Below are 27,131 nucleotides of genomic sequence, written 5' to 3'. Positions count from 1 at the left end.
GCTTATGGTGGCTGATGAAGTTCCTGCTCCTCCTCCATTAGCAAACACAGAGCTGAAGCATCTGCATTCCGAGTGAAAGGGTCTCTGCAGAAATAGGTGCGAGCAAGATGAGCAAAGGTAATCCAAATATAAGGATGCCTTTTTTTTTTTTTTTTTTTTTTAAACCTATTTTATGAAAACTACTCTTCTAAGACTGGTTTCTCAAAGCCAGTGACAGTGTTTAATCAGAGCTGGCCAAGCTTAGTATTTCAGCAAAATGAAAAAAGTCAAGAGGTCATGTGAAGCCAGATGAGGAAGCAACACTTGAACAGCTTGCTTCAGTCCAATGAATCAAAATCATGGCTATGCTTCTTTTAAGTGGGGTTAAAAAAAAAATTAAAATATAAAATGGAGCCAAAATGATGACTGAATTTATTTGTCAGGAGGTATGTTTTGAGACTGAAACTTAGAGTACTGAAAATAGACTTGGAACTAACAACCTACTCATCTGTAGTTATGGTTGGTTGTTTTCTTTTTTTTCACTCCCTCAAGGTTAGTTTTCTTTATGTGACTTTTGGATTTATGCTCTGAAAAATATCTTGAGGTGCATTTTGAGCTATTAGATCAAGTGCAAAAAGCAGGGACCTGGCTGATTTTTCAAATAGCAATATTGAGGCAGTTAATATTGTTTCAGTTACTGCACCAGCAGCAAGCTGCTACTCTGCTCATTAGTCCTGTTTGATGTCAAGCATGCCGCTTCATCTTTCCTATACTTAGATGGGCCAAAAAGCATTTCATTTGTTTTGTTACTCTGAATGTCAATATTGCTGATGGTAAAGAATTAAAGGTTGGTTTGCATTCTGTTGATGGTTAACTAATAGGATCTTGCACATCCATGCTCATCTACTGTGTTAAAATTTCTAGAAAGTATTCGTTGCTGAATAAGAATTTGTTTAAATAGCTTAGTTTGGAGGTCTGACTTGCTACATAGCAAGTATTGCCATGTAGTAAACTGAAATCCTTGCTACATAATAATCTGAAATCACAAAGATGCAATTATGAAAATTAATTCAACTCCAGTCTTGCTGCAAATAGTAGATGAACTTTGTGTTTAAAAAAAAAACAAACAAACAAAAAACACATGTATGAAGTCTGAAAGTGTCTTTAAGGCTGTTTTTCAGGCACTTTAAACTTGGAGGGGGAAAATAAATACTATTTTTGCCTGCAGAGTGCATGGTTTTCAGCTGAAGTACCAGTCTCATTTTATTCCCTCAACTCCTGTAGAAAACTCAGTTCTTTGACCCTTGAGAACTTCTTTTGATATGCCCTGTAATAGCATTTATTGTTAATTTGAAAGGTGGCTTTGATGTTCAACCTGGATACTTCACCTTGCTATGGTGAGTTGGTTTTCATGGAGCGCTACCAGGAGGCAGTACGAGAAATGGCCAGAGTGGAGCACAATATTGAGAATCAAGTGTCAGATGGTACTGGAGGCATCAGGAGGTCCGGCAGCGGCCGCTCAACGTTGCAGGCTATTGGGAATGCAGCAGCAGCTGGTAAGAACTGTGGGTTTTTTTTTGGTTTTTTTTTGTTTGTTTGTTTGTTTTGAGTACTTCAAAAAGATGAGGGAGAAATAGAAAACAGAAGAAAACAATTCAAGTACTGTCATAATTAGTGGAATAATTGTTCAGAAAGGTAAGTATCTCTTCTTTGACATAAAAGGAAATCCAGAATACTGAAGCTTACTGTTGGTGCTCTGTTAGTTTTATCAATTCCACAGTAAAAATTTTGTAAAGCAGGCCATCTAATGAACTACTTTCATAAAAGACTGGAAGATAATTATCCTTGCCAGGATATCTGAGATAAAAATCGTGTATAATTAGTGATTGTTTGTTTTGCTGACTTATGTAGGTATGGTGTTTTATTCCATCTCGGATGTTACTGATAAATTGCTTGCAACTTCTGGAAGTCTTGCTCCTACTCTCCAAGAAAATTTCTGGGTCAGCAACATCCAGCTGGAGCACACTGATCCTCTCTGGGAAGTCCTTGAGGACCTCAGTCCCTCAGCAATGGCAGCGTTTGATCTAGCTTGTACGCAGTGCCGTCTTTGGAAGACATGCAGACAGCTTTTGGAGACAGCAGAAAGAAAGCTGTACAGCAGCCTTGAAACTCGGGGTAGGCTTTTGACTTGTAGAAAAAGCCTTCATTTGAGCTGGTGTTTGTGTTAGCACCAGTGTTATAATCATACAGACAATATGAAAATAGATTTTTTTCTCCTTTTTTTTCATTCCTAACTTTTATTTTGCCCTGTTTGTCCAGTGACTTCTCCAGGTCACCGACCTGATTTTGTTTTGCTGCGTTCTGAAAGTATAAAGGGTTTCCCAGCGTTTCTTCAGCAAATAAGTAAAATTCTCAACTATTCCTGCACATCGCAAGGGCAGTCCAAATCAGGTAGTTTACTTTGCTTATACAACTTTATGTTGGAATTCTGTTGAATATTTCAGATTCTTGCCTTCTGTTGCAATGAGAAGTTAAGAAATTTTTCAGTACATTACTTAGTATTTAATGAAAAGGGAGGGGAAGAACAACAAAAAACATTCAAGCTCGGTTTTGAATTTACTGAGTCACTCTAAATCTGGCAAACTAGTGGTATTCCACTGTAGTTTTGGTTCTGTAGGAATTTTTCTGTGCAATGTTATTTCTTTATTTGTTGGTGGTTCTTTCTATTTCTTTGTAGAGCTCTCAGAGGAGAAAATAAGCAGTTATTTTCGATGCAGTATTGTAGAACTTCTGCAAGCTTGTTATCCTGCCTTGACTGAAGAAAGTATTACTAATGAGATTATTTTATCACAACATTTGGATCAAATTCTAAAAGCACTGACACATGTTGAACGTTCTGTAGGTGAGTTATTTTTGTGGTCATGAAGACTGACAGATGGATCTAGATGTTTATTGCGTCCCGAAAACTATAAATCTAGTAGCGATGCTTTTTGACGCATGCATAAATGGGTAATTAGCTCTGAAAGTAATGCCTCCTATTTATTTCTCTGGAAACTACAGATTCAAAGAGCACAGTAACACTATTTCATGGAGCAAATTCTTGGCTACAGAATGATTTTTTTTTCAACATAGTCACTACCATTAGCTCTGCTTTTTTGCCGACTGTGAGTAAGAGCCCCTTGCCATGCTTCTAAAAATCTTCACCAGCAGAGGTACCACTGTTGCTGTTGCCACTGCTGAAATGCACAACTCACCACCTCAGTGTGCTCACAGTCTCTATTTGGTCTCCATAAATGTTCAGCAAGTAGTGATGTCAGTAGGTGCCGTTTTTTTCCACTTGGAGCAATTCACTGACACATTTGCTTCATACACAGTTCTGTGTCAGACTGTCTCTCTGGTGCCATCTGTTGAACAGCAGCAAAATGAATATTGGTGGGAAGGTTCAACCTCTACTGCCAACAACATCCACTTCTGACATCATGGGACAACATAATAAAATAGGAGGCATTACTATTGGAGCAGCCTTGTATATTATCTTTAAAATTATGAATACAAAATATGAGACTTTGTCTGTAATTCTTACTGTTCAAGCATTTCTTTTCAAAACTAAAATTGTGATCTTGCCAGAGAAGAATGGAAAATGTAAATTTGAGTTGCTATTTTATTTATACTATTTTCTTCAATCATAGCAAAGAAATCTTCTAAGTATGTTTTAATCTGGCTGCTTATACTTAATTAGATGTATTCTTATTGCTGCTTTTTCTGTAGCTTTTAGAAAAAGAAGGTAAACATGTAAAATGACTGTAATATAACATACCTTCTGGTTTTCTTAGGCCTAACAAAAAAGGGTTCATCCTTTTCTGAAGGAGTCTTCTAGGATTGTGTTTTTTCTGTCTTTTCTCAGAGTTCACTTTATTTAATTGTACTAGAACCATTTATTTGTTTGTTTTTTTCCATTTTTCTGAACTTTCAAACGACATGCTTATGTTTAATGTTTATAAAATATTTCAATTATTTTATGTTTGGGCAAACATTAGGAGAATTGTAAGGGCTGAATGTTTTGGAACATAGTGAGTGGTCAACAGTTGTGTTTTGGAATAAGCTTATCTATAATGATTCAACCAGATATATTTTCTGGGATGCTGTTTGCAAGGATACCAATTTAGATGAATCATGTTCATCAACACTAAACCACTTCTCTCTTTTTTTTTTTTTTTTTTTTTTTTAATGTACTTTCTCCAGTTCCACAACCACGCTTTTTTGACATTTAGTGCTTGCTTAGTCTTGGATCTGTGTTTTCTTTTTTCATTAAACCAGACTCTAAAGGGAGCCTGCTTGGCACCTTGGTGGAACAGGCCTCTCTGAAACCTGTGGAACTGGAGAAACACCTAGTTTGGAATCAAACGCAGCTCTTGCTGAGAACTCTTGATCAACAGTTCCAAACCTCACCAGAGAGCAACACGACGACAAACTTTGTGAAGATCTTCTTTGACTACATTACTACACTGGCTGCTGTTGTGTTACGAAGTCTGAATACAGAGCTAGGTAAGGTGTTTCTGCCTAAAGCCTAAGTATAGGTGAAATAGCTAGGCTGTGTTGTTTGTCTGACTCTAAGAGCTAACTATATAAAATATCTCTTTCCTAAAAAAGCCTACAACCTGTACGTAGGTCTTTTGATTTCTACTTATTATTGTACTACTTTATTTCTTAGTATCTACACCACCTACAGCTAAGGTAAAAGTAGCGGATGGCAGTGGATAAATCAGAACAGTGATGTTAACTGCTGGTGCAGGTTCTGCACTTTGTTTGAATGAAACAAATGACTCCTGCCCTTCCAAGGTTGCTGCCCTACAAAGCAAGAATGATTTTTGCATCCTGTGGGGGTCAGTGTGCTGTGTACTTCTTGGCTCTCTTAGCAGTAACCAGTGCCTTGCTGCCTTATAGGATAGGAAGGGAATGTGCAGACAGCTGCACAGAGGTAAGCAGGCAGAATTTTTTCTTGTGAAATCGGTTGATCATAGTAGTAAATGAAAAGAATTGCATCATCAGCATATAAAGCTGTCGGAAGAACAGAACTATTCACTGAGAGGGGACAAATACTGCTTTGTTTTTAACATTGACTCTAATTGAGCTGCACTAATGTGAAATTTCACAACATTGCTTTCTGAGAATACTTTCCTAAGAGGATAAATGTGGAGGATAAAGATCCATTTCCAAACATGCTGATTCAGCTGAGGCAGCTGCCATACTTGTAGCCTCTATATAGACATAATTCAGTCCTCATGGGCTAACTGCCAAAGCCAAAAAATGTGTACTATTTAAAGGCTGAGTGAGTTTCTGGGGAACTTTCTTTTACTAGAAGGTGAATGGAAATGGTGAACTTGTATGCCGAGTCTCTGTAAGCAGACTCTCCTAACTTAGTATGAAGGTATTTCAGCAATACCAGCTAGACTTTCACTCCTTCTGTAGAGGCAGCTGTATTTCTGTAAATCCCCCTACCACCTTTGCTCACTTTGACTTGGACAAGACACAAATTTACTAATCTATATCCACAGACTCCTCAGACAGCAATATTACGTATTTTTGTGTCTCACTACAAAGGCATAGTATGGTTCAAGTATACAGTCAAGTGGAAAAACTGTTGGAATGTAGATTTTACTTAAAAGCAAAAGATGCTCCACTCTGCTAGTTCTGGTAACTGATCTGAGAAAATGTGAGCCAGAGGTGCCAGGTTTGTGAGGGGTATTGTAGTTACAAATCCCTTGCAGTTCACTCTGGGTTTACTTCACTAATGTGAACGTGGACCTTTGTAAACTTAGGAAAAGAGATTTCAGATGCAGGCTGTTAAAATTTGTGTTCCTAATACGAGACCTGGTCATTCTGTTGAGCTGATGAGTATTGTAATAAATGTTCTATATTGCCCTGATTTTTTTTTTTATTTTTTTTTTTAAAGACTTAGCTGCTGAAGTGAAAGTGGGGAATCCTTTCATATTGTTACAGCAGAGTCCATCTCAGATACTTTCTCAGCTCCTGTTCGAAAGGCAGGTTCAACCTGACAGGTTGGTGCTTTTCAGATATTCTTCTCTAGTTGTTTTGATACTTGTGATTTTGGACCTTAGCCAAGTTTGAAGTTCTCTCTGGCTTCTCAGCACAGCTCCCCTTTGTTACCTCCCATTTGTAGGTCAGTTAATGCTGCAAGGATGTACCTGGTAGTAGTTTCACTGCCATCATGAAAATTTTTGCTAGGGAGCACTAAAACTCCATATTTTGGACAACTGCCATTTGTTTGGAAGAGGCAGTGTCTTTATATAGATTGGTTTTTTAATCAAATGTATGACAATTCAGAACACTGGACTTGCATCTTAAATCTGTAGTGCAAAATGAAAGATACCAGTAAAACTACTTAGGAAGCATTAATAGCAAAATGTTTTAGTATTGTCACACTTAGGTGAAAGTCAGTGCTTGAGTATTAAGTTTGATTTCTTTCAAGGAATGGCTGCATAAGCTCTGAGTTATCAATGTTGTGTTGTATAAATTTTGTTGTGCTGCGTAGATAAAAGATGTGTACTCTTGCCATAGGAAAAGAATCTAGGACTGGGCAATTTGAAAGATTTATGAAAATCTGTAACTGTAAAGTACTGCTTGTGTATGTTGGGTAAGCTGGTTCTGTTTTCTATCCTTGCAGGCTTTCTTCGCTCTTGGCTAGAGAAGAGTTGAGCTTGAATGTGCAGCAAGTTATTGTTAACTGTTGCTGTGAAAGGCTGTCCTTGTGCGATTCAAGGCAAAAGAGCCAAGCAAAATGCCTTCTGATAAACATCAACAACCTAGCACACCAATGTACCAAATGCTGTCTGCCAGATGTTGAAATACCTTTCTCCAATCGCTCAGTGACCTCTGAGGATGTCTACACTCAGGCCTCATCCTCTGTGGCTGACTTGAGCCAGAACACGCTCACTGCCTCCTGTCTGGATTTCCTTAAGTCTCAGTCGAAGCTAACAGCCACAGTGGCATGTCTAAGTACATCTAATGTACAGAAAATTCCCAAATCAAGTTTATCCTGGATGGAATTCTGGGACAAACGGGAATTGCCATTAGGTTTGGAACAGATTTCCAGGGAGTGTGAGGCATTGCTGAAGGAGTTCCCAATACTGGAAAGATTTCTGCTTGCTATGTTTGAGCCACTTCAGAATCAACAGGAAGAAGGTGGCGGTTTGGCTGGTGTCCTTTCTGGCAGGGCATACATACCTTTGGTTCTCCTAGGATTGCATTCCTCCACAGCTGTTAAGGTATTAATGGAAGTCTTTGAACAAGCACTTGCTGCAAAGGATTGGACAAGAGCTTTGAAGGTCTTGGATCTGTACAGTCAAGATGTGGAGGAGGTGGTTGATGTGAAGGATGCTGTGCTGAGCTGTGCAGCTGCTGAAGGTAAGGATGAAGTTCAGCGTTCCGCTGCCTTTCTCCTCCTTTTTCATTTATGGAGAATGCATCCTGAAACAAGGGAAAGAAATGGAGGTAGTGGTTCTTGAGCAAATCTGAAGACAGAAGCAGATCCCTCCCTGTCTTTCGTGCTAAATTTGCTTTCTCTGATGTAGTTTGTTTTGCAAATTTGCAAATCTTGATAGTAAACTTGCCCCAAATCAATGTAGTATGAGAGAACTGGAAAGCATCTCATGGAACCTGTATGTGAAGACCTGAATATGTCAAGAAATTCTGATCATAGTACTATTCTTACTGCTATAAGAGCTGATCCGTTGTAATTGTCACACTTGGATGATGAATCTTGTGGAAGGAGAGGCCTTTTAAGAGTCTAAAGGTAGTAAATGTTCTATGTTGCCTTTGGGTACTTTATGAGAATCTGGCACTTAGCATCGGTCTTTTACTGGTTATTCCACTATTCACCGTTTCTCTTGGTGGTGCCATCCAGTGCAGATAAGGGTTTTTTTGTCCTGTTTCTTTTATCTCTGCCAAATTACACAAACTGAGCTTTAAACTGAAGTGTTTTTGTTTTTGTTTTTTTTGCAGGTAAGGAAGGTTGGCAGTACTTATTCCCAGTAAAAAATGCAACGCTGAGAAGTGTGCTGGCGCTGCGCTGTTTGGACAAATGGCCACTCGATGCCTGTTTGGAAATTCTAGCTTATTGTAGTTCTGATTTGGACATAACTGATGAACTGAAAGCAAATCTGCAGAGCAGGAAGAAAGAACTTCAGGTTTATCAAAAGGTACAAAGCCATTCTTAAAGTAACCAGTTTCTTTAAGAAACGCAGCAGGGAAAAAGTATGCTTGCCCTTTGAAAAAAGTTTTAGCCCTTGGATCTATTTCAGTTGTGATGTGTTCTTGTGGGTTTTTGTGGTGTGTGGTTTTTTTTTTTTTTTTTTTTTTTTTTTTTTTTTTTTTTTAAGTCTTTTGTTTGAAACAGCTCATGTGTTTTCAGTACTATAATATCCAACTAAAACTCTCTGCAATCTTTTGTAACTTCTCCACTCTGCTATGATAATGCACGTCTGAGAATAGTATTTTGTATTGTTTTTGTGATGCCATTAGTTCATTTCAACTTTTAAAAAGTTTTTGTTTCTCCATTCTGTGCCACTGTGAGGACCTTTAGAAGCTTTCCATGGAAAGTCATGGCTTTTATTTGCTTGAGAGATGTAGATATGTATGGTGTACAGAATTACTGGTCCAATAAGCATGCTTATATTGCAGGTAGCTTTTCTAACTATGGGATAGTTTAGATAACCAAGTGAAGTCAGACTAGCTGGTCTGGAGTTCAGCACAGGTTGAAAAGGCAGATGGAGTGTAGAGGAGTCATAAATCCCTGCTGAGCTCTGTGTGGTGGTGATTCTGCTGGCAATTAGTTTGGCTTTCACACTCTTAGCACCAGCAATGTCTGTGGTATATGTGTACTTTTCCATCCATAGTTATTGCCCTGTAGTCTTTTGGAAACTTTCCCTTACAAACCTGCTTTACAGGAACAATGATAGATAAATACAAAGGAAATTACAGTCTTTTTCCAGTTGGAAGTGCATTCACATAAAGGGCTAGAGATAAACAATGTTGACTTTTTGACTTTTTATTGGTACAAAGTAACTCCTGCTATGAGGCACTCAACCTGTTTTCCTAAATTTGATGATTGTTGTAAATAAAACTTTAAAATGTGTACTGCAATAATATCAAACTTTTTCAGATTTTGAATTTGCAAAATGAACCACTGTGGAGTGACTGGCAGGATCTGAAAAAAGCCTGCACTGACGATCCCCAGGCCATCATGAATATCATTCTGAAAGCAAAGGTTAGGCATTGTCACATGAATGTTGTTAAGCTGGAACCATTAGACTTTGGATAAAATGCCAGTTCAACACATTTGAAACAGCAATCAGCAAATAGTACCTCTAGAAGGATTCTTTTACTCAATTCTTTACTACAGAAACAAATCTGTGCTTAATGTCAAGCCTTATGCACAGTTAATAAATCCTTTAACTCTTATTCTGAGCCATCTTTTCTGTTAAAATTTTGAAGATTTTAACAGTAAGACTTTTGGTGTAATAATATCTTGATTATTATGTAAGTGCTAATACAGTAGATCTGGTTAGCTTGAAAAGTGTCTTCCTAGAAAGTCAGTTTGCTTTCTGTGAGATGGGAAAGTATTCTCAATGCCGATTGTGACTCTTGCAAATTGAGTCATCGTTTTCCCTTGTCATTTTAATTATTTGTGTTTGCATGAGAGAGGGGAGTCTGAGCTATAGAATTTCTTGAAGCTGATCAGATCTTTGGAGGAACTGCTGTATTGGGCAGAAGAGGAGAAGAGGGTTGGACTGTTTTTTTTTTTTTCCAATTTGCTTAGTTGCTTTTGTTTGTTTTGTTTTATTCTTTAGGATTATGAGTTATGTGAAGAATGGGGACACTTGTATCCTGTCCCAAGAGAAGACTTGATCAATCTTCACCGTGAGCACCTTCTCCATTTACTGGAGATGGGAGACATGGAAAAAGCATCACAGGTAACAGCAGGACTCTCTCAACCTTACATTTCAAGGTCAAGTAAGTTGAGAATATGGTATCCAAACTGTTGACTTTATTTCTTCCTTTAGGGAAAGTTATTTTCTTAGGTATTCTTTCAAAGTCCTGGCTTTTACCTGGTCAGCTTTAAATGAAAATCCCATTGGTGGACCTAGAGTTTCTATGTCTTCACAGCTATTTTGATTAAATGGGAATATAGGGCCCCTTTTACTTGAAAAATCATAATGAAGTATTTTGTGCTGCTTAAACAGAAGAACCAGAAATTAAACTACAACGCAAATTGTTCAGTTGAGCTTCAATGCCCAAATCAGCAAAGTGTGAATTCTTCTGGTTTTAATAATTATGAAGCTGTTGATAATAACAGATTAAAAATAATATGCACTCACTTTATGTGTACTCTGAAAGAGTTTTAGAAGCAAGGAAGAGTCTTTTCAGTACTATATTGTGTATCTTGTTTCTTAATTTTTTTTGTTTTGATTTTAAAACGGTTTTGTTTGTTAAATGGAGCAAATAGGCAGTGAGTAGTCTGTAAGTGGATGATCTCAATCACCACTGTGTGTGTAAGATACTTGTGGAGGTTCATTTGCTTGCTGGACCATTGTATGGTCCAATCTGTTATTCACTGACTGGTATAAAAAAATCTTCTCCGGGAACATAGTAAGGATTTATTGTATTTTGTATGTTTCTAGCTGTTACAAAGAATAGAAGATCCTGGTATTTGCCTTGCCATCAGTGAACAGTCCCTTGACCAGCATCCTAGCTTGGCAGCATCTCACTTTTTAGCTGATTACCTCACAACCCACTTCTACAGGAATCTGACAACAGCACGTCGTAATGAAATTCGAGCACTTTACATGGGATCAAAAGTAAGTAAAACTTCTGTGTTGTAGGATTAACAGCAATATAGCTGTTGAAGTATCTGCCTGTAGATTTTACCAGGGAATTCTCACCCTATGAGGCTCAAAATTCCAAGTCTTAGAATCCCAAGAAAGGTTAGAGATGACCTAAAACCTTTCTCTTATAGTTCTTGTATTCTAAGGTGGTTACAGCTTCCAGTTTAAACAGAGCATTCTTCTGTCTGAGCTGTGAGGAGGTAGGTACCATACAGACTAAAAGAAGGAAAAAAACCAGCCAGGTATTTATCAGGGCAGTTGCTAAGTTTGTCTTAACGGAAAAGAAGCATCCTCAACTTAGTCTCTGATGTATCAGAAATGCCATGCTTCCTTCCTATGTGTAAACTAATACATAGATTACATTAGAAATGTGATCACTTGTATGGTGGTCTTTAATACTTTCACAGCATGTTTCTTCCAGATGTGCTTCCAAAGGCAGTCAGTATCACTCCATTACTCCAGTTTCTGTAGGACTGTTGCCTTGCAAGTGTTCTGTGCTCATCCTGAAAACGCAAATTTAAACCAGTAGATTATCATAATAAAATACAGCATATCTGAAGAAAATGCAGATGTTTCTGCAATATACTCTTTTTTTTCAGGACTACACACGGCAGCTTGCTCCAGTACTTTGCACAACAGTATCAGCATTTGTTTCTTTATTCTTGAAAACATGATTTAATTTGTAAAGAGTTTATATGAACTTCCCATCTTCACAGGGAACTGCTCATATTTTCATCATCTCATTTTTTTCTCAAAGGATGGAAAGATAAGGATAATGCTTTAGGTTTTTTTTTTTTTTTAATAGTTGTATTTTAATAGGATAATGTACTTTACCCCACTACAATATGTCATTAAATGCTTTCCTGTTTTCAGCTTCCTCTGAAATGAGACAGTGTTTGATAGAATCTGAAAACAGAAGCAAAGTAAACTGCTCACTAATTCTGCACAGAGCTACAAATAGGCCCAATAAGTCCTATCTCCATTTTTTTTGCCTCTGTGTGTTATTTTTATTCCTCATGTAAGCTGCTTGGTTAGTTTCTTGTCTTAGACTCACATTAAATCAAATTTGGAGGTTGAAAAACTTCAACTTTTTTTTAATCTACTTCCCAGGTACTGCTGACTCTGCCTGAACTCTCTCGTGTTAACTACTTCCACCTCTCATCCAAGCCACTGCTTATGGTGGAACAGCTGCTCATGAATATGAAAGTGGACTGGGTATCTGTGGCTGTGCAGACACTGCACCAGCTCTTAGATAGACAGGAAGTTGGCTTTGCTGTAGAAGATATTGACAATTTGCTCTCAAAATATGCAGAGAAAGCTCTTGACTTCCCCTTCTCATTGAAAGAAAGGAGATCAGGTGACTATTCTTGAGAATGCTATTTTCTTTTTGGGCAAGAAGGGCAAGTTTTCACCAGCAATTGCTTTTCCGTTTCTGCTGTAACACTTTTAGATACTTGCCTTTAGTTTCCTCTTAGTCCAGAATATGTTCCGAAACTCCTTGTATTTCTTGTAGGACCCAAGGGCTTTAAAACTTTCTTAGTTCCTTCTGTTGCTCCTTTCCTTCCTTCTTTTGTTTAATGCTCTTGGCATAGCTCTCTTCTGATGTGTTAACCAGTTCTCATCCATGTTGTCTTCAGTTCTGCATTTTGCTGTGCGTTTGAGGGTTTTGCGACTGGAGCACCAGAGGGTGCTGCAGATTGAATCTAGTGGTTTCACTACATTAAAAATGCATGATGAGCATACTTGTTTCTATTTGTTTACCTGTTTCTACATATATAGTACCATCTTGCTTTATGCTAGTTTCAAAATGTTGATGTCATTTCATGATTTAAGGATAAGGCTTCTGCTATTACAAATGCATCAGACTTCGCACGCCCCTTCATGCAAAATGGCATTTGAAGTTGCTCGTGTATTCCTTCTGCCATGTGAAACACTTAATATTGTTGACACAATTTGTATCTTGTGTCAACTGATGGTTTTCACAAGTGATACTTCTTCTCTGCTGAATTATTTCTGAGCCTGTCAGTAATCCATTGCTTTAAGGATCCCTTTCTCTGTGTTTTATATAGTATTGCTGAGGGATAATTTTCTTGCAAGATAATAGTTTGTAATTATACAGCTAATCCAGTTTGTACTAGCATTGTTATATATTGCTCTGAGTGAATTCTTGTAATGTCTGTTAAAAAAAAAAAAAAAAAAAAAGGCAGGTTTATCACCAATATTGTTCTGTTTTTTCAATTTTTTCCTGACCTAGATTCTGTGATACGTATCCAAGAAAGTCTCTGTCAAGTACTGGAGTGTGAAGCAATGTCTAAATCAGGATCATCAGAACTGTCTCTTGCCAGCCTTACGGGTAAACTCTTAACGCCACTTTTTTGTGTGCTCTCTGGAGCACAGAGAAAGACAGAATTTTTCTTTGAGTCCATTACTGTGGTAGTGCTTCCTGTTCTTTGCTTAGTATCTTTTTCTTTTCCATATTAACTTTTGGTTTTACAGTTGAAATCTCATTCTTGTGTCTATTTCCTTCTTTCTTTTGGTCCTTGAATTTAGTTTAGTAAATCCTGCTTGCGACCATAGGAAAAATAGTATATCTTATTGTCTGAGGGGGCTCTACTTCCAATATAATGAAAACAATGTAGCTTAAGCCAAAAGAACTGAAGAACATTTGTTCCTTTAAAAGAAAGCACAAGTTCTTCTATAGTTTCCATTCTGCATCTAATGCAACAGATGGGCACTCATAGGGCGCGTGTTGTAAAAGACGCAAGGCCAGTGCTCTCAGGAAATGACTAGCAAGGGTTATCCTCAGCCTGGTGATTCTCAGCAAGTAGTGGACCTGAACTAGGGCTTATCAGTGATATCCTGACCTCCAGGTCAGAGTTTATTGTCCTGTATCCTGAACTGGAAATTCTATTATTTGCTCTGCAAACATAAGACAATAGCAATGTCTTGGATTTAGCTGTGCAGCCCTTCACTTTCTCTCCTAATAATATCACCACATTGTTGCAAAACCTGATTGCATTGTTCCCTAATGTTCCTTGGCAATTCAGGTTCCATCTGCGTCAATTAGCTTCACTGGAATGGAGTTTTTCTCTTTTTTTTCTGTTTATTATCCTGCTATGTGGAATGTGGCTTGTAGGGCTTCAAAGAGTCGTGGAAACTTTTAGTTAGCCTGAAGTGTAACTGGATTACACCATATAGTAGCAGACAGACTTTTAGTTTATAAATTGGATTAAATGAATTCTTCTTTGGCTCCAAGGATAATAAAGGCCAAAGATTAAAATTGTGGCAGCTTTGAATTGATTTACCAGCAGCAGATTGTAAAGCAGACCAGATCAAGGAGGCGTACAGTATTGCTTGCTACGCCATACTTCTCTTCTGATAATAAAGAGAAGTTTAAATCTTCAGGAATGTCAACTTGAGGATTGTATTTTATGGTGTATCCACTTAGTGTACATACACCTGTGTGTTTTTTTTTTTTTCATTCCTCCTCCAAGTCTCTGTTTGTGATATAAGAATAGATGTTGATAAGTATGGTAAAGGTCTATTAGTAACTAAGCAATCTTGGTCATTAGTATCGAAGTCTTATAGTTTTAGCTCAAAAACATTAATATTCCTTACACTATGTTAATCTGCCATGCCTTGTTGAAGGATAGCAATAGTCTTGTTGCAAGTCTCAGTAAGCCTATAGTGTTTTCTGGTATTCAGAATACCATTAAATGTCTTGCCCTGGCTTCTTTGAAGGTGTCACCGTGTCTGCAAGTCCCAGAGAAAGAAGCCTGCAGCAGAATTTTTCGGAGGAATTTGTGCCACCTGAGAAGCCACCTCCGAAGCAACAGTGGATACCTGATGACACTGAAACAATATGTATGGTTTGCAAAACTGAGCGCTTTACTATGGTAAGGAGCAAAAATTAAGTTCTCAGAATGGTGACCACTGAATGTGAATTGTTGCTCATAGTGTGCTTCTAAAATTTGTTTTTGCACAGTGTACTTAAGTAACTACATTGGCGCTCTGAGGGAGAAGATTAATTTGAGTTTTGAAAATGTACTGGCAGTCTGTTACATTGGCTAGAAAAAAACAGAATTTATTCACAATGTTGCTTTTGAATTTGGAAGTGGCTAAGGTTATGTCAGAAAAACAGTTTACTGTTTCTGACTTTTTCAAGAGGTAATTTAAGTATCTTGGTGATCAAAGCTGGGACAACATCAGCTGTAAAAAGTCCAAGGCTGCAGCAAGTATATTTAAACCCCAGTTGTTCTGTGTGTTTTTGCTGTTTATTTTTTTTCCCCTCCCTTCTTCCCTTGCCATAACCTCCCTGGTAGGGAATTCTGTCAGTGAGAATAGACCACTTTATAGTTCCGAAAAGTCTTATGACGTGCTGTTTCCTCTTGTCAAGTGAAGTAAGTTTACTCATGAGTGGAGGCAGACAGATGTAGGAGGATGCAGTGGAGGCATGTACGGCGGAGGACTTGAGTAAATCCTTTCATTTGCCTACCCATGACCTTGTGTGCTCAGTTTAACAGACGTCATCACTGCAGGCGCTGTGGCAGGCTGGTGTGCAGTTCTTGCTCTACCAAGAAAATGACAGTAGAAGCTTGTAGAGAAAATCCAGCTCGTGTGTGTGATCAGTGCTATAGTTACTACAACAGAGAACATCTGCCTGGCTTGGTACAAGACACAAGCATGTAAGTCTTTCCATTCTAGCTCTTCTCAATGGAATGAGAAAAACTCAAATCCTGGTTCTATCTGGATATTATGATAACATCAGGTTTTGTGGCAGACAGCTGTTGTGTGTTGAAGGGACTACTGTACCTCAGTTTACTTCTCATACTGGCACATTAAAGAGCCAGTCAACAAAGTTCTTTATTTCTTTCTTTAAGCATCAGTTCATCATTAGACATAAAAGTTGAATGCTTTTTTGGAAAATGTATTCAACAAAAGCTGCTACGGTAAGTCACTAAGTTGCTTACAGTTTATTCAGCTCTGGATTATTACTGCATGGTGACTGGTTCTGCTGCACATATCATTGTTTTAATGCTACTCCGTAGTCTCTTGATTATGGCTTCTTAAACCCAGGGAGATTCAGAATCAAATTCACAATTAGGTAAATTTTGAAACTGTGCCCTTAATGAAAGGGCTGCCAGCTGTGATGACAGATTTTTATGATATAGTTGCTTTCAGCTGACAAGTACATTGAGATTCGTAGGCCAACTGATGAAAAATGTGAGTTTTACTAATCATGACCTCATCAAGCTGGCTACTTAGAAGTCTGGCAGTATCAGCAATCTTGCTAGAAAAAGCAGATCTGAGAAAATGAGCAGTCACCTGTAGGTAGATTAGCTAGAGTTGGAATGGTTGTTTATGCTACGAGATCAGGTCAGCAGTCAGCAGAGCCTAGCTGTGAGCTTGGTTACATCTTAAGTGCTTAAGAGTTTGGTTTTTTGAAACCACCTTATTTGTATTTTAAAAAAGAAATATATAATAAAATCAAAAACAACAACAAAAAAACCCCCCACACACCTAAATCTTAAGGACAGAGACCTGCATCCCAGAGAATTCATTTGAGCTCTGATGTATTCTGATATTGGGCAGTTTTTGTTCCCAATGTTGTCTTTGCTATGATAGGTGCAACAGAAGGTTATATTCCTACAGAAGGATATAAGAACTAATTACTTGGTGTAGTAGTGTAGTTGAAACACGTTATTTAGAGGCAGAATCATATATTTCCAGACAGTAGAGGGTAGGGACAAGGAATAGGTTGGGAAGGGTAAGGAGAGAAATACTAGATTTTTACAGTACATTGTTCTGAAAAGGCTAGCCATGTTGATCCTTTTCAATTTTTTTTTTAACATATGTTTTCTTGTGTGTGCTGGACTAGGCCTGATGTTCCTTCTTTCTATTGCAGCACAAAGGAAGACCAGGATGAAGTGGAAGGTAAGTAGTGGAGTGGTATTAAAATTCAATGTTTTCTGAGCCTGATTGCCAGTGGAGTTAGAGGAGGCAAGCTGACACATCTAGCTGTAGCTAAAGGTTGATCAAAACTTCAGTTGCAAAAATTTCAATGGTGTTTTGTATGAGCAGGCTGAAATTAAGTATTCCAAACTTCCATTAATGGGAATACAGTCATGGGGAGATTGCATTAAGAGTAGGAATTGTTAGCTGAGTACTGAGCTGTGGCACCCTCCAAACAATTGCCAGGAGAAGGGTCAGTAGGTGATGAACCATGTCTCACTTCAGAGATGGTCAGTGTCTTGGAATATGAAGTCAGTGAGGTGTCCGTACTGAGGATCCGACCTATCCAGATCTTGTGTAGACAAGTTCATGCAAGGTGAGTTCTCAGAGAGAAGCTGCACTTTGGGTAGAATGCAAGTCACTTGAGATATCTGTCATTAGAGGCATGAGGGGATGTAGGACAGTACCACTTGGAGCACCCAGTAGATGTTGCTAATTTCTTTTTCACCTGGAATGGCCGATAGATGATGGTGTTTCTTGTGTTCTAAGATCAATTTTTTACTTTCTCAGGCGTTTTTGCTATTTTTCCAGCTACAGCAGTCATTATCTGCTGCAGATTCCTACTTTGTCAGGCTGTTTTCCACCATGCCAGGTTTTTTGGTTTGTTTTTTTTTTTTTTTTTTTTTTTAGCTTTCTAGATAAGTTTGTTGTTGCTTTTTCTTTTGCTTTTATTGAGGATATCTTGGAATGTCTCTGGTTCTCAGCTATCCAGGTGCACTTAAAAGATACTAGCTGCACTTCTCAAGGATGTTCTGGGTTCCCAGGCTTGCAGAGATTTCCTTCTGTATTTCAGTAGGTGTCATCTTCTGTCAGTAATTTTCCGGTTATGGCAAGGTTGCCTTTACGGCTGCTCTCATCACATATTACTGGCAGTAGTTTTTGGTGAAAGGATGCTGATGATAGTGAAAGTGGGCCTAGGTACAGTTTGGTTGCTTTCTGAGGAATGGAAATGTTTCTGTAATGTGTGTGGTGGACAGATGATACTGACAGGAACTGATAAAACTTGAGGGATCACTGTTGACCCTGAAAAGGACCCTGGAAAGGCTGTGGGAGTACTCTGCATCATGAGTCTTCAGCCTTTTTTGTTGTTGTTGTTGTTGCTTATATAGTGATACCGTGTACTTTTTTTCTTCCTGGCTGCAGAAACTCCTAATAATGAATATTCCACAGTGGTGCGAATACCGAAGGCAACTGCCCTTGAATGGCTTCTTTCCCTGAACGAAGAGGAGAACGAAATTGTACGCAGTGAATTTTACTATGAACAGGTGAGGCCTGGAGAAGGAGAGTACAGTATAAGCAGTTTGCTGGAGAACTGCCTTAACAATTGTGTTTGTCTTTCTTTCCTCCAACTGTCAGGCTCCCAGCTCTTCCTTATGTATTGCCATTCTTAGCCTGCACAGCAACAGCATAGTGTGTGGCCACCAGCTGATTGAGCACTGCTGCAAATTGTCCCAAGGGCTCACTAATCCTGAGGTAGATGCTGGACTCCTTATGGACATCATGAAACAGTTACTCTTCAGTGCCAAAATGATGTTTGTAAAAGCTGGAAGGAGCCAGGACCTAGCTCTCTGTGACAGGTGATTTATCAGATGTTCACTAGGATGTATTATCTTCAGTGGGGAGTAGAGAGTGGGAGAGTTCCTTCAGTTGTGCCGTGGGCATTTCAAACAGGAAGGGAAGTTCATAATGTAAGAATAAGTGCTCAAGTGACAGAACTTCAAGTATTTTAACTGTGTAATAATTACTAAGAAAATGCTCAGAGTAGGAGAAATAATTTGCAATGATTGGGGTAAAAATTTCACTTCTGTATTTTCTGCTTTCGGTTTGTATTTCCATTTACGATTCTAAAGCTGTGCTTGCTGAGAACTAGCATATTAATCTTTCCTCAGTTTTTGCCCTGGAGGGCTTAAAGTGGCAGGTGCAGTGTATGAATTTCACACACACCACTTTGATTTTTATAATGTTCGTTGAGGTCTGCAATTACCCTCTTCCAGTGCACCACTGCATGTTAGGAAGTAAAAAAAAAAAATAACCTGAATGAGAAAATATGATGGATAGAGAAACCTCATATACTGGGGATTTAGAACTACTGTTCAAAGAGCTGTCTTTGACACAAAGTTTTCCTTTAAAATTCTTTGTGTGTATGTCAATAGTGAAAGCATATGCATTTGTTTAACTTGTTTTCCCCTAGTTACATCAGCAAAGTGGATGTGCTGAATATTTTGGTTGCTGCTGCCTACCGCCCAGTACCATCTTTAGATCAGATTCTTCTCCCAGCAGCAGTTACGAGATTAAGAAATCGGCTCTTGGAAGCAGAGTACTATCAGCTAGCTATAGAGGTAATGACAGTAGGAAGATATGAATGTTAATCATCTTTCTCTGGTGATTTTTTTTTTTTTTTTTTTTTTTTCTCTCAGATGGATGGGATATGTGTGAAACAGACAACATTTAAACTGTTACAGACTGGGAATAAAGTTTTTAAACAACAAAGAATCTTTTCTGAGTGCTGGAAAAAAGGTTTTTTTGAGAAGGAGCATGTCTTCTGCTGTGGAGCAGGCTCCAAAAGGGAAAGATAGGGGCTTTGTTTCCTGGTACAATTAAAATTGGAATGGGCTAACTACATGGAGGAGTCTTACATCCAGTAGAAGGGCTGAGGCATCCTTTGTGGCAGGATTTTATCTGAAGTTTGTGTGTTTGATCTCATTTGTCTGTAATAACACAACAGATATTAGTAAGGCACCTTTTACAAGAGTTTACTTAGAAATTGGCAATAATGGCAAATCTGTCTATTGGAGCTCATTGGGTGTGGTTTATCTTACCCTGCTCCCAGTATTTTCTAAGTCTCTTTATGGCATTGCAATTTCTTAGGAAGAGAATTATAATTTTTAACGGATGATTTTAAAAAACCAAACAGAAATAAATAACATATTTGAATAAAAAGATTTCATGTTTAAAGTCAGACGATTGACTAAAAAACATCAGGAATAAATTTGATCAGCAGACTTAGAAGTAAAAATTTCCTAGCAGTTCATGAGGCATCTGCTACTGTTTTGCTTTTAAACCACAAACTCACAGTTCTTTATGCAGTTTTTCTATGTAAAGAAAAACAATTGCTTCTTATGACATTTTCCCATCAGAAACAGATTGTCTTCTAAGTTTTAAAACTGCTGAATTGAAGTTTTCCAGACATGTGATTACTTAACCTTGTATGATTGAAAACATTGATTTGGACATTACGGATGTTTCAGTAGATGACATTTCATGCAATAACCTAGAAATAATCAGCATGTGATGTTTATGTTTGTTCTAATGGGAAGTACACTTTAGGAAGGACATCTATATCACAGTCACAGACTGCAATAAGCCAGCTTTCCTATTTTCTGTATTGCAGTATTAACAAATTGTTTTGAATTAAGGTTTCTACAAAATCTGGGTTGGATCCAAGCGGAGCATGGCATGCCTGGGGCATGGCTTGTCTTAAAGCTGGAAATTTAAGTTCAGCAAGAGAGAAGTTTAACCGATGTTTAAAGCCACCAGTGGATCTAAACCAGCTGAACCATGGTTCGAGGCTAGTCCAGGATGTGATACAGTACCTGGAGTCCACGGTGAAGCCGGTACTCATTGCGGTGAGGATCTTCTGTCTGCTCTTAGAGCATATAGCAAAAATAGTTTGCTTTAATACACATTTTGCAGCAATGCATGATACAATATCGGGTACTGGTTTCTTCCCCTCTTTTGTTACCTGCTGTAAGCTAAATATCGTTGAGAAATTCATGAGCTGCTACCTCACAATGAATTGATGACTGAGCAGCAGATGATAGGATTTTTTTTTAGTAACTGGGGACATACTTGGTACATGTGAAAGAAGCTATAGTGGTTGAAATATTATTACTAGAGTCTCAGAAAACTAAACTTCATCCCACCAATATTTTGTTCTGCTGCAGTAATGGTATTTCTCTGCTAAAGCAGTGATGTAGCAGGAGTTCAAAGCCGAAGGTACAGATTTGAACTCGCTTGCTTCTTCATTGACAGGGAGCACTATTATATGATTTGGGATGAGCTCTGGAAGTTCTAACTAGGTGCATTAAAAAGCCTTTGAGTATTAAGTAACTACAGAATCATAATGATGAAAGACCTTGAAAGTAGTATTTTCAAAAAATAAAAAAGCCTATTTGAACTAGGTTATTGAAGCAGCTGCTGTGGAGTGCTGTGTTGTGTTTAATAAACAAGCTTCCTGTGCATCCCTGGAAAGAGAGTTGTGCTAGCTGCCACAACTTTCAACATGTCTGTTGGTAGCATGGCTCCAATCTAGTGTTTATGAAAAACATTACTGGAGATTAACCCCTCCAAAATGATGACTGTTTTAAGGACAACAACAGAATAACTTGGTCTGGTTCACAGTTGAAAAGAAAATTTTCCTATTAGTTGTCACCTATCACTGATTCTGTTCTGACAGCAGGACGATGATTACTTTGCTACACTGAGGGAACTTGAAGCAACGTTGAGAACGAGAAGTCTATCCCTGGAGATGATGTCTGAAGGGAAGGTTCAGTGTAACAGCTACTATCAAGAGTGCTTGTTCTATTTACATAGTTATGGCACTAATCTGGCAATAATAAGCTTTTACATGAGGCATGACTGTATGAGAGAAGCACTGCTTCACTTGTTAAATAAGGTGAGTAATCCAGTGTTCCATCACTTAAAATGAAATTCAGAAAGTAGTTGAGAGGTCTTCAAGACCAGTTGAAAATGACATGGAGTATCACAGCATTCTGGGTGCTTTTATGCACAGGCGTTTTTTCAGTATCCTGAATGTTATCTCTCAGGCTATTTAGTGACTATCTATAATTCAGTGATATAAGAAAATAACACAGATCTTTAGGCCTTGTGTTTAATCTCTCTTCCTCATTGTGTTGAAACAGTGACTTCTATAGAGAAGAAAAGTGCTCTGGTTTTCCTTTGTAGAGTCACTATTATCAACAGTGCTTTTTTTTTTTTTCCTGCAAAGCTGAAAATTTGTACCCATTGTTAATACAGTTTAGAATAAGGAAGACTTTGAATTCCAACATGCTGATAACTTGAGACACTTTATCACAGTGGCTCTGTCTGTTGGTACTGCTTGTTTCATCAGACGCCTGTGTTTGCACTTCTGGGTGTACTGGAAGTATGAGTAAAGGACAGAAATCTAGAAAAGCCAAAAAATGGTTTCTGATTCTGACTGCAGAAAACTGTATATAATAGGAGGGCTTAAGAACAACTGGATAATACAGTTTGGTTGGTATTTAATGACATTTAAGTTAGGAAACTACTCCAATGAAATTCTAGCTTCGTTTAGGCTGCTTCTTAGGATGTGTGTTGATATGAGTTCATTACATTTCCCCACTTTGAAAACTCCTGAGTGTGTGGGTGACTGGGGAAGGAGGAATGATTAGTTTGTATTTGTATGTTTCTGTGATTGTTTCATTTAATATTTTTTATTAATTCTTGTTGACGATGTACAACTGTAAATACTGAATTCCATTATCTTCAATTTGCTTATAAGCTTTGTAATAAGTTGTTGTATAGGCTTTGCTTTTTCATTATGTCGTCAATCATTCTGAGCTTCTATTCCAATCTGCATGTTAAAATTGTTTTCCAAATGTGTCTTTTATATCACTTTAAAGAAAAGTTGCATGTTTTGCTGGTGACACAGTTTTGTGAGTTAGGGAGCAGACATTGAAACTGCTCTTGACTGACAGTGGGGGCTTTGGGCATGGATGCCAGTAGTGATCATGTGAACTAGAGAGCAAGAGTTATTACCTTAAGACCATAAGGTACTGAGTTTCTGGCAAAACATTTTGCATTTGAGTGTTATTGAATCTTGTTATAAGAAAAAAAAAAAAAAAAAAGTAATAAATCCAAATCATGCCTTTAAAAAGTTTATGTGGGAGCCAAGAAATAACTCATGCTTCTTTCCATTGTAACGTTAACATACAGGTCTGGATGATGATCAGGGCCAAGAAGCACAAGGCATATAGGAGGAGAGTGGTGGAGATAGTTTTCTTATTTGTTTGTGGTGGTTGTTTTAAGTTTGATGAAGAGCAAGCGAGAAAATATCTTGAGTGCTGATTTCAACCATTTCATGGGTGATGGTGGAAATGGAGTCAGGCTTGTCTCGCATGCATGGTACGAGAAGCAATGAACACAATTTGGAGCAAGGGAAGCTCCAGTTGAATACATGGAAAATGGGAATTTTTAATTTTTAATTTGCAATGAGGATATTTAGACATGGGAGCGGGGGCCCAAGAGGCTGCTGAATCGCCCCACTTGGTGATGCTCAGAATCTGACTGGACAGGTTGAGAAACCACTGTTTTGAGCAGGGATTTGAGCCACATGACCTCCAGAGATCCCTTCCAGCATGAATTATCTGCTGATTCTGTGATCTGTCACTTGATACTTCTTTTGTATAAGGAAGATCTATGTGTGACAGCTGCTTTGCTTCAAGCCAGATTTCTGATGTTTATGTAGGAATCCCCATCTGAAGTATTCATTGAAGGGATCTTCATTCCAAGCTACCAAAGTGGAAAGCTGCATATGTTGGAGAACTTGCTGGAAACCATTGATCCAGGGCTGGAGAGCTGGGGGATGTATTTGATTGCAGCCTGCAAATACTTGCAGAAAAAGAACTACTACCACATTCTGTATGAGTTACAACAATTTATGAAGGTAAGTTGAGTGTTTGCACATCTCTTCCAGAGAGATGCTGAATGTTTTCAATCTGTTGTTTATTTACTGTGTCTGCTTTGTTTGAGCACTTCAGTAGAGACAAGGATTAGAGAACGTGGTTTCCTCTGATCCATCTTAGCACACAGTATATGTCTTCTAGGATCATGTTCGTGCTGCCATGACCTGCATTAGATTTTTTACTCATGGAGCAAAATCCTACACCGAACTGGGAGGCAAACAGACATGGCTCATAAAGATCAAGGACCATCTCAAAGTCTACCTGCAGGAGGTCTCAAGAAGTTCAGGAAGAAAAAAAATGGTATACACTTTCCGGAAGAAAATGTCTGCTACAGATGTGTCAAGGTATCTATAAGCAGCAAGCTACATTTTGGTTAAGGGGAAATTCAGACTTTTTGTCTTAATGATTCTGTTTGGGTTGACTTCAGCTAATGCATCCCAGTTGAGCTTGACCCAAATTTGGCTAGCTAGTTGCAATTATAAGATTCCCATTACTTTTATATTACTAATAATCCTGTAATTTAAAAGAGCGAAACGTAATGCACAGGCAGATATATTTTACTAGCTATATTTAAATTTTAATTCAACTAACAGGTGTCAGACTTGACTGAATTCTTAAGTTATGAGTGTCAGACTTGGCTGAATCCCTGTGTTCAAAAATCAGATTGTAAATTCAGCCATATATCTCTTGCAGTTGGTTTTCTTAGAATTTGCTTTCCTTTCATGTTTTTCAGGCTAGACATTAAGCTTAAAGTTGGTGAGGGAGTGAGTGTGAAGACATCAAAAAGAGGTAGTGGTTACTGATTTGGGATCCACTTTCTGGATTCCAGATTAAATGGTCTGGTGGCAATGTGACAAGGGGAAACAGTTCTAACCTAAGAGGGGAGATTCAGGTTAGATTTTAGATTGAAATTTTTTATGCAGAGGGCATTGAGATCCTGGAACAACGGGTTATCTGGATGAGTTGTCACAGCTTGATGGAGTGGATGGCAAGCCTACTCACAGCAGAGGTGTTGGAACAGGATGGGCTTTAAGGTCCAATCCAGTCTGTGATTCTCTGAATCACTCTTTAGAATAATACAAACAGAGCTTCCCTGCAGCTTTCATGTCTTGAGTGCGCAAATCTATGAAGAATTTATTGCTGTAGATTTGGCTACAAAAGTGAGATAGTCCAAGGGTAACTAAAAAAATTAGTAATTACTGTTCAGAAATAAATATGGTATTTTGAAATGTGTTGATGGAAGTAGTAAGTTTAAAAATGATAATGAACACTTTCTCTGTTACAAAATCAAGTGAGATTTGTTTTTTCCTTTGTTCTAGACACATCAATACAGTTGATCTGCAGATGGAAGTAACTAAGTTTTTGCATCGATGTGAGACCTCAGGAAGCTCTCAAATGGCAGCTTCTTCCTTGCCAACACTGTTTGGAAATAACAACATGAAAATGGATGTTGCTTGCAAGGTATGTGCCACTATTTCAAACAGAGCATTATTTTTTACCTTTGGTGCCAATGTGATACACAAGTTTAAACATTTGATGGTTGGAGCAGCTTCATGAGCAGATTCCTTGTGCATGTACACAACCTACAGTTAATTAAGAATGGATGCTTTTTTTTTCTCCATGTGGCAGGGAATACTTTAAACACTTAAGCACTGTTGCTCAAAATTCAAGCTCTCAGAAGAGGAGGATCCCAAATGCTGATAGAAATGTGCCTTTTGATTGTATATCGTACTTGTTTTGAGGCAAGGCAAATAATGCTGCTGCTGTTACTTTCCTTAACGTCAGCTCAGCTTCATCTGTTGCTTACCTAGCATTCCACAATGAATCAGTATAGAGCAATAGACCTTACATTTCCTGCACTTCTTGTTGGGATGGTGCAGTTCTCTGTTGAAGTAATTTCATGTCTTTTGTCCTCTAGACAGTATCTATAAATGTGAGCATTATTATTTAACTGTAGATTGCAAGAGGGATGTGCATCCTCAGAGTTGTCTGATGCCTTTCTTTTCAGGTCATATTGGAAGGCAAAAATGTTGAGGAGGGATTTGGGATTGCATTCAGAGTCCTTCAGGTATGGTAGAACAGGTACTACTATTAAAAAATAACTTCCTGCAAACAGCAGCTGTTTAAGCAAAAGACTTTTTTTTTTTTTTTTGCCAGTTGCCTTCTAATCCACAGAAAGGGAAAATCTCTTAGGAGAAAAGTCAATAGTTCAAGTCTTAAACGTGCATGTATTTGGAAGAAGTTTGGTAAAGAAAGGAAGGTTCTGCTACAGTAGGACACCTCCAAGTTAATTGGCTTCTACAAATGAATTATGTAGAGCTTTCCCTTTGTCTTGCACCTTGTTCAGTGACTTGATGCTGGCAGACCACAATTACTGTGTGAGTAGAGAGCTCTGACATGTTAGGTCTTTGCAGTTTGGATAGCCTCACAAACACACCAAATATCTCTCATTGTTCTCTGAACTGTAAGAGAGCAAAGCTGAATAACTGATCACTGTCTCTGGGGACCTCACCTACTTCGTGTCTGGGTAGAAGTTGAGATGCTTGCAAATATCAGTGTAGAACGTTAGCTCCTGAACTTTTCTGTTTTGCTCATTCCTTTGTTGGTAAAGCAGTCTGCTAATTGGGGTAGTGGTGGGTTGGGTAGAAAAGGTCTTTTATCAGAAGAAATAAAACTGACTTGCTGCCCTGGAAAAGGTGACAGTGCCCTTGTTGAGCAGAAGAGGTGCTAAAGGATATTGCTTCATGTTGTGCAGTCTTGTTATTGTCTCCCATACGGGACGAAGGATATAGCATGGCTGCTTCTGGACAGAGGTGGCCCACTGAAGCAGTATCTGTGGCCTTGTTGCCTGTTACGTTTGTGACCAGTGCATGGTGGTAGGGCCTGCTTCTTTCACAACAAGAAAGGCAGAACAAGGTAAAGCACCTGTCTGGACTGAGGAAAAAAAACAAAACAACAACAAAAAAAAACCACAGCAGCAGCTGTTGCTACTTTCCAGTAAGAGATGGAGCAGTAAGTCCAACTGCTTACCATCTCTTCTATTTTCTTTCCTTTTTTTTTTTTTTTTCTTTATTCTTTGTCTTCATAGCAGGATCAGTCTTCAGCTTATATTTCTTTCTTCATATGAGAGAGATGTAATCAGATGCCTTTAGTTTTCCAGGGTGGCTGCTGTCAAGGGATATAATGGGAGCCTGCTAAGTGAGGTAGAGGTGGGTTGGGTAAGAAAGATCTGTCAGAAGTAGTAAGTAAAATTGACTATGCCACCCCAGGAAAGGAGATGACAGTGTTCTTGAGCAAAGCTGAATTTTGGCCAGCTGATTATAAAGAAACTTTGATTCAGTCCTGAGCAGTGGTGACTTGAAAATCAGAGGCTTTTTTTTTTTCTTTTTCTTTTTTTTTTTTTTTTTTTTTTTTTGAGCATGCTATGATATTTTGTCCTCAACGGAGATTGTCTTATTTGTATAGGGTTGCTGAGACTATACTGGGAAAACCTGCTGACAGTATTTAACAT

At 38.3% G+C, this 27,131-nt stretch overlaps 1 protein-coding gene across 4 annotated transcripts in view; it reads left to right on the top strand.

Annotated features, from left to right (window-relative positions):
* The window catches only part of ZFYVE26 (zinc finger FYVE-type containing 26), a 46,716-nt gene that overhangs the window by 14,872 nt on the left and 4,713 nt on the right, over positions 1 to 27,131 (top strand). For 2 of the 4 annotated variants that reach the window (XM_052695183.1, XM_052695182.1), the window contains exons 15-39: positions 1,337 to 1,535; positions 1,891 to 2,154; positions 2,299 to 2,430; positions 2,717 to 2,881; positions 4,297 to 4,524; positions 5,933 to 6,038; positions 6,665 to 7,404; positions 8,002 to 8,198; positions 9,161 to 9,265; positions 9,849 to 9,971; positions 10,680 to 10,856; positions 11,994 to 12,240; positions 13,138 to 13,236; positions 14,625 to 14,779; positions 15,399 to 15,568; positions 16,789 to 16,817; positions 18,039 to 18,160; positions 18,252 to 18,472; positions 19,087 to 19,234; positions 20,312 to 20,521; positions 21,352 to 21,570; positions 23,404 to 23,601; positions 23,762 to 23,964; positions 24,940 to 25,081; positions 25,629 to 25,688. In XM_052695183.1, the coding sequence (XP_052551143.1) occupies positions 1,337 to 1,535; positions 1,891 to 2,154; positions 2,299 to 2,430; positions 2,717 to 2,881; positions 4,297 to 4,524; positions 5,933 to 6,038; positions 6,665 to 7,404; positions 8,002 to 8,198; positions 9,161 to 9,265; positions 9,849 to 9,971; positions 10,680 to 10,856; positions 11,994 to 12,240; positions 13,138 to 13,236; positions 14,625 to 14,779; positions 15,399 to 15,568; positions 16,789 to 16,817; positions 18,039 to 18,160; positions 18,252 to 18,472; positions 19,087 to 19,234; positions 20,312 to 20,521; positions 21,352 to 21,570; positions 23,404 to 23,601; positions 23,762 to 23,964; positions 24,940 to 25,081; positions 25,629 to 25,688 (4,659 nt within the window). Of the gene's footprint in view, positions 1 to 1,336; positions 1,536 to 1,890; positions 2,155 to 2,298; positions 2,431 to 2,716; positions 2,882 to 4,296; positions 4,525 to 5,932; positions 6,039 to 6,664; positions 7,405 to 8,001; positions 8,199 to 9,160; positions 9,266 to 9,848; positions 9,972 to 10,679; positions 10,857 to 11,993; positions 12,241 to 13,137; positions 13,237 to 14,624; positions 14,780 to 15,398; positions 15,569 to 16,788; positions 16,818 to 18,038; positions 18,161 to 18,251; positions 18,473 to 19,086; positions 19,235 to 20,311; positions 20,522 to 21,351; positions 21,571 to 23,403; positions 23,602 to 23,761; positions 23,965 to 24,939; positions 25,082 to 25,628; positions 25,703 to 27,131 lie in introns of all 4 variants that reach the window. The other 2 variants (XM_052695184.1, XM_052695185.1) reach the window with 2 other exon arrangements.

This window comes from Tympanuchus pallidicinctus, unplaced genomic scaffold (assembly GCF_026119805.1).
Source record: "Tympanuchus pallidicinctus isolate F22 unplaced genomic scaffold, pur_lepc_1.0 scaffold3, whole genome shotgun sequence".
Lineage (NCBI taxonomy): Eukaryota > Metazoa > Chordata > Aves > Galliformes > Phasianidae > Tympanuchus > Tympanuchus pallidicinctus.
Note: the sequence above shows the minus strand (reverse complement) of the source record. Positions and strands in the feature narration are given on the sequence as shown.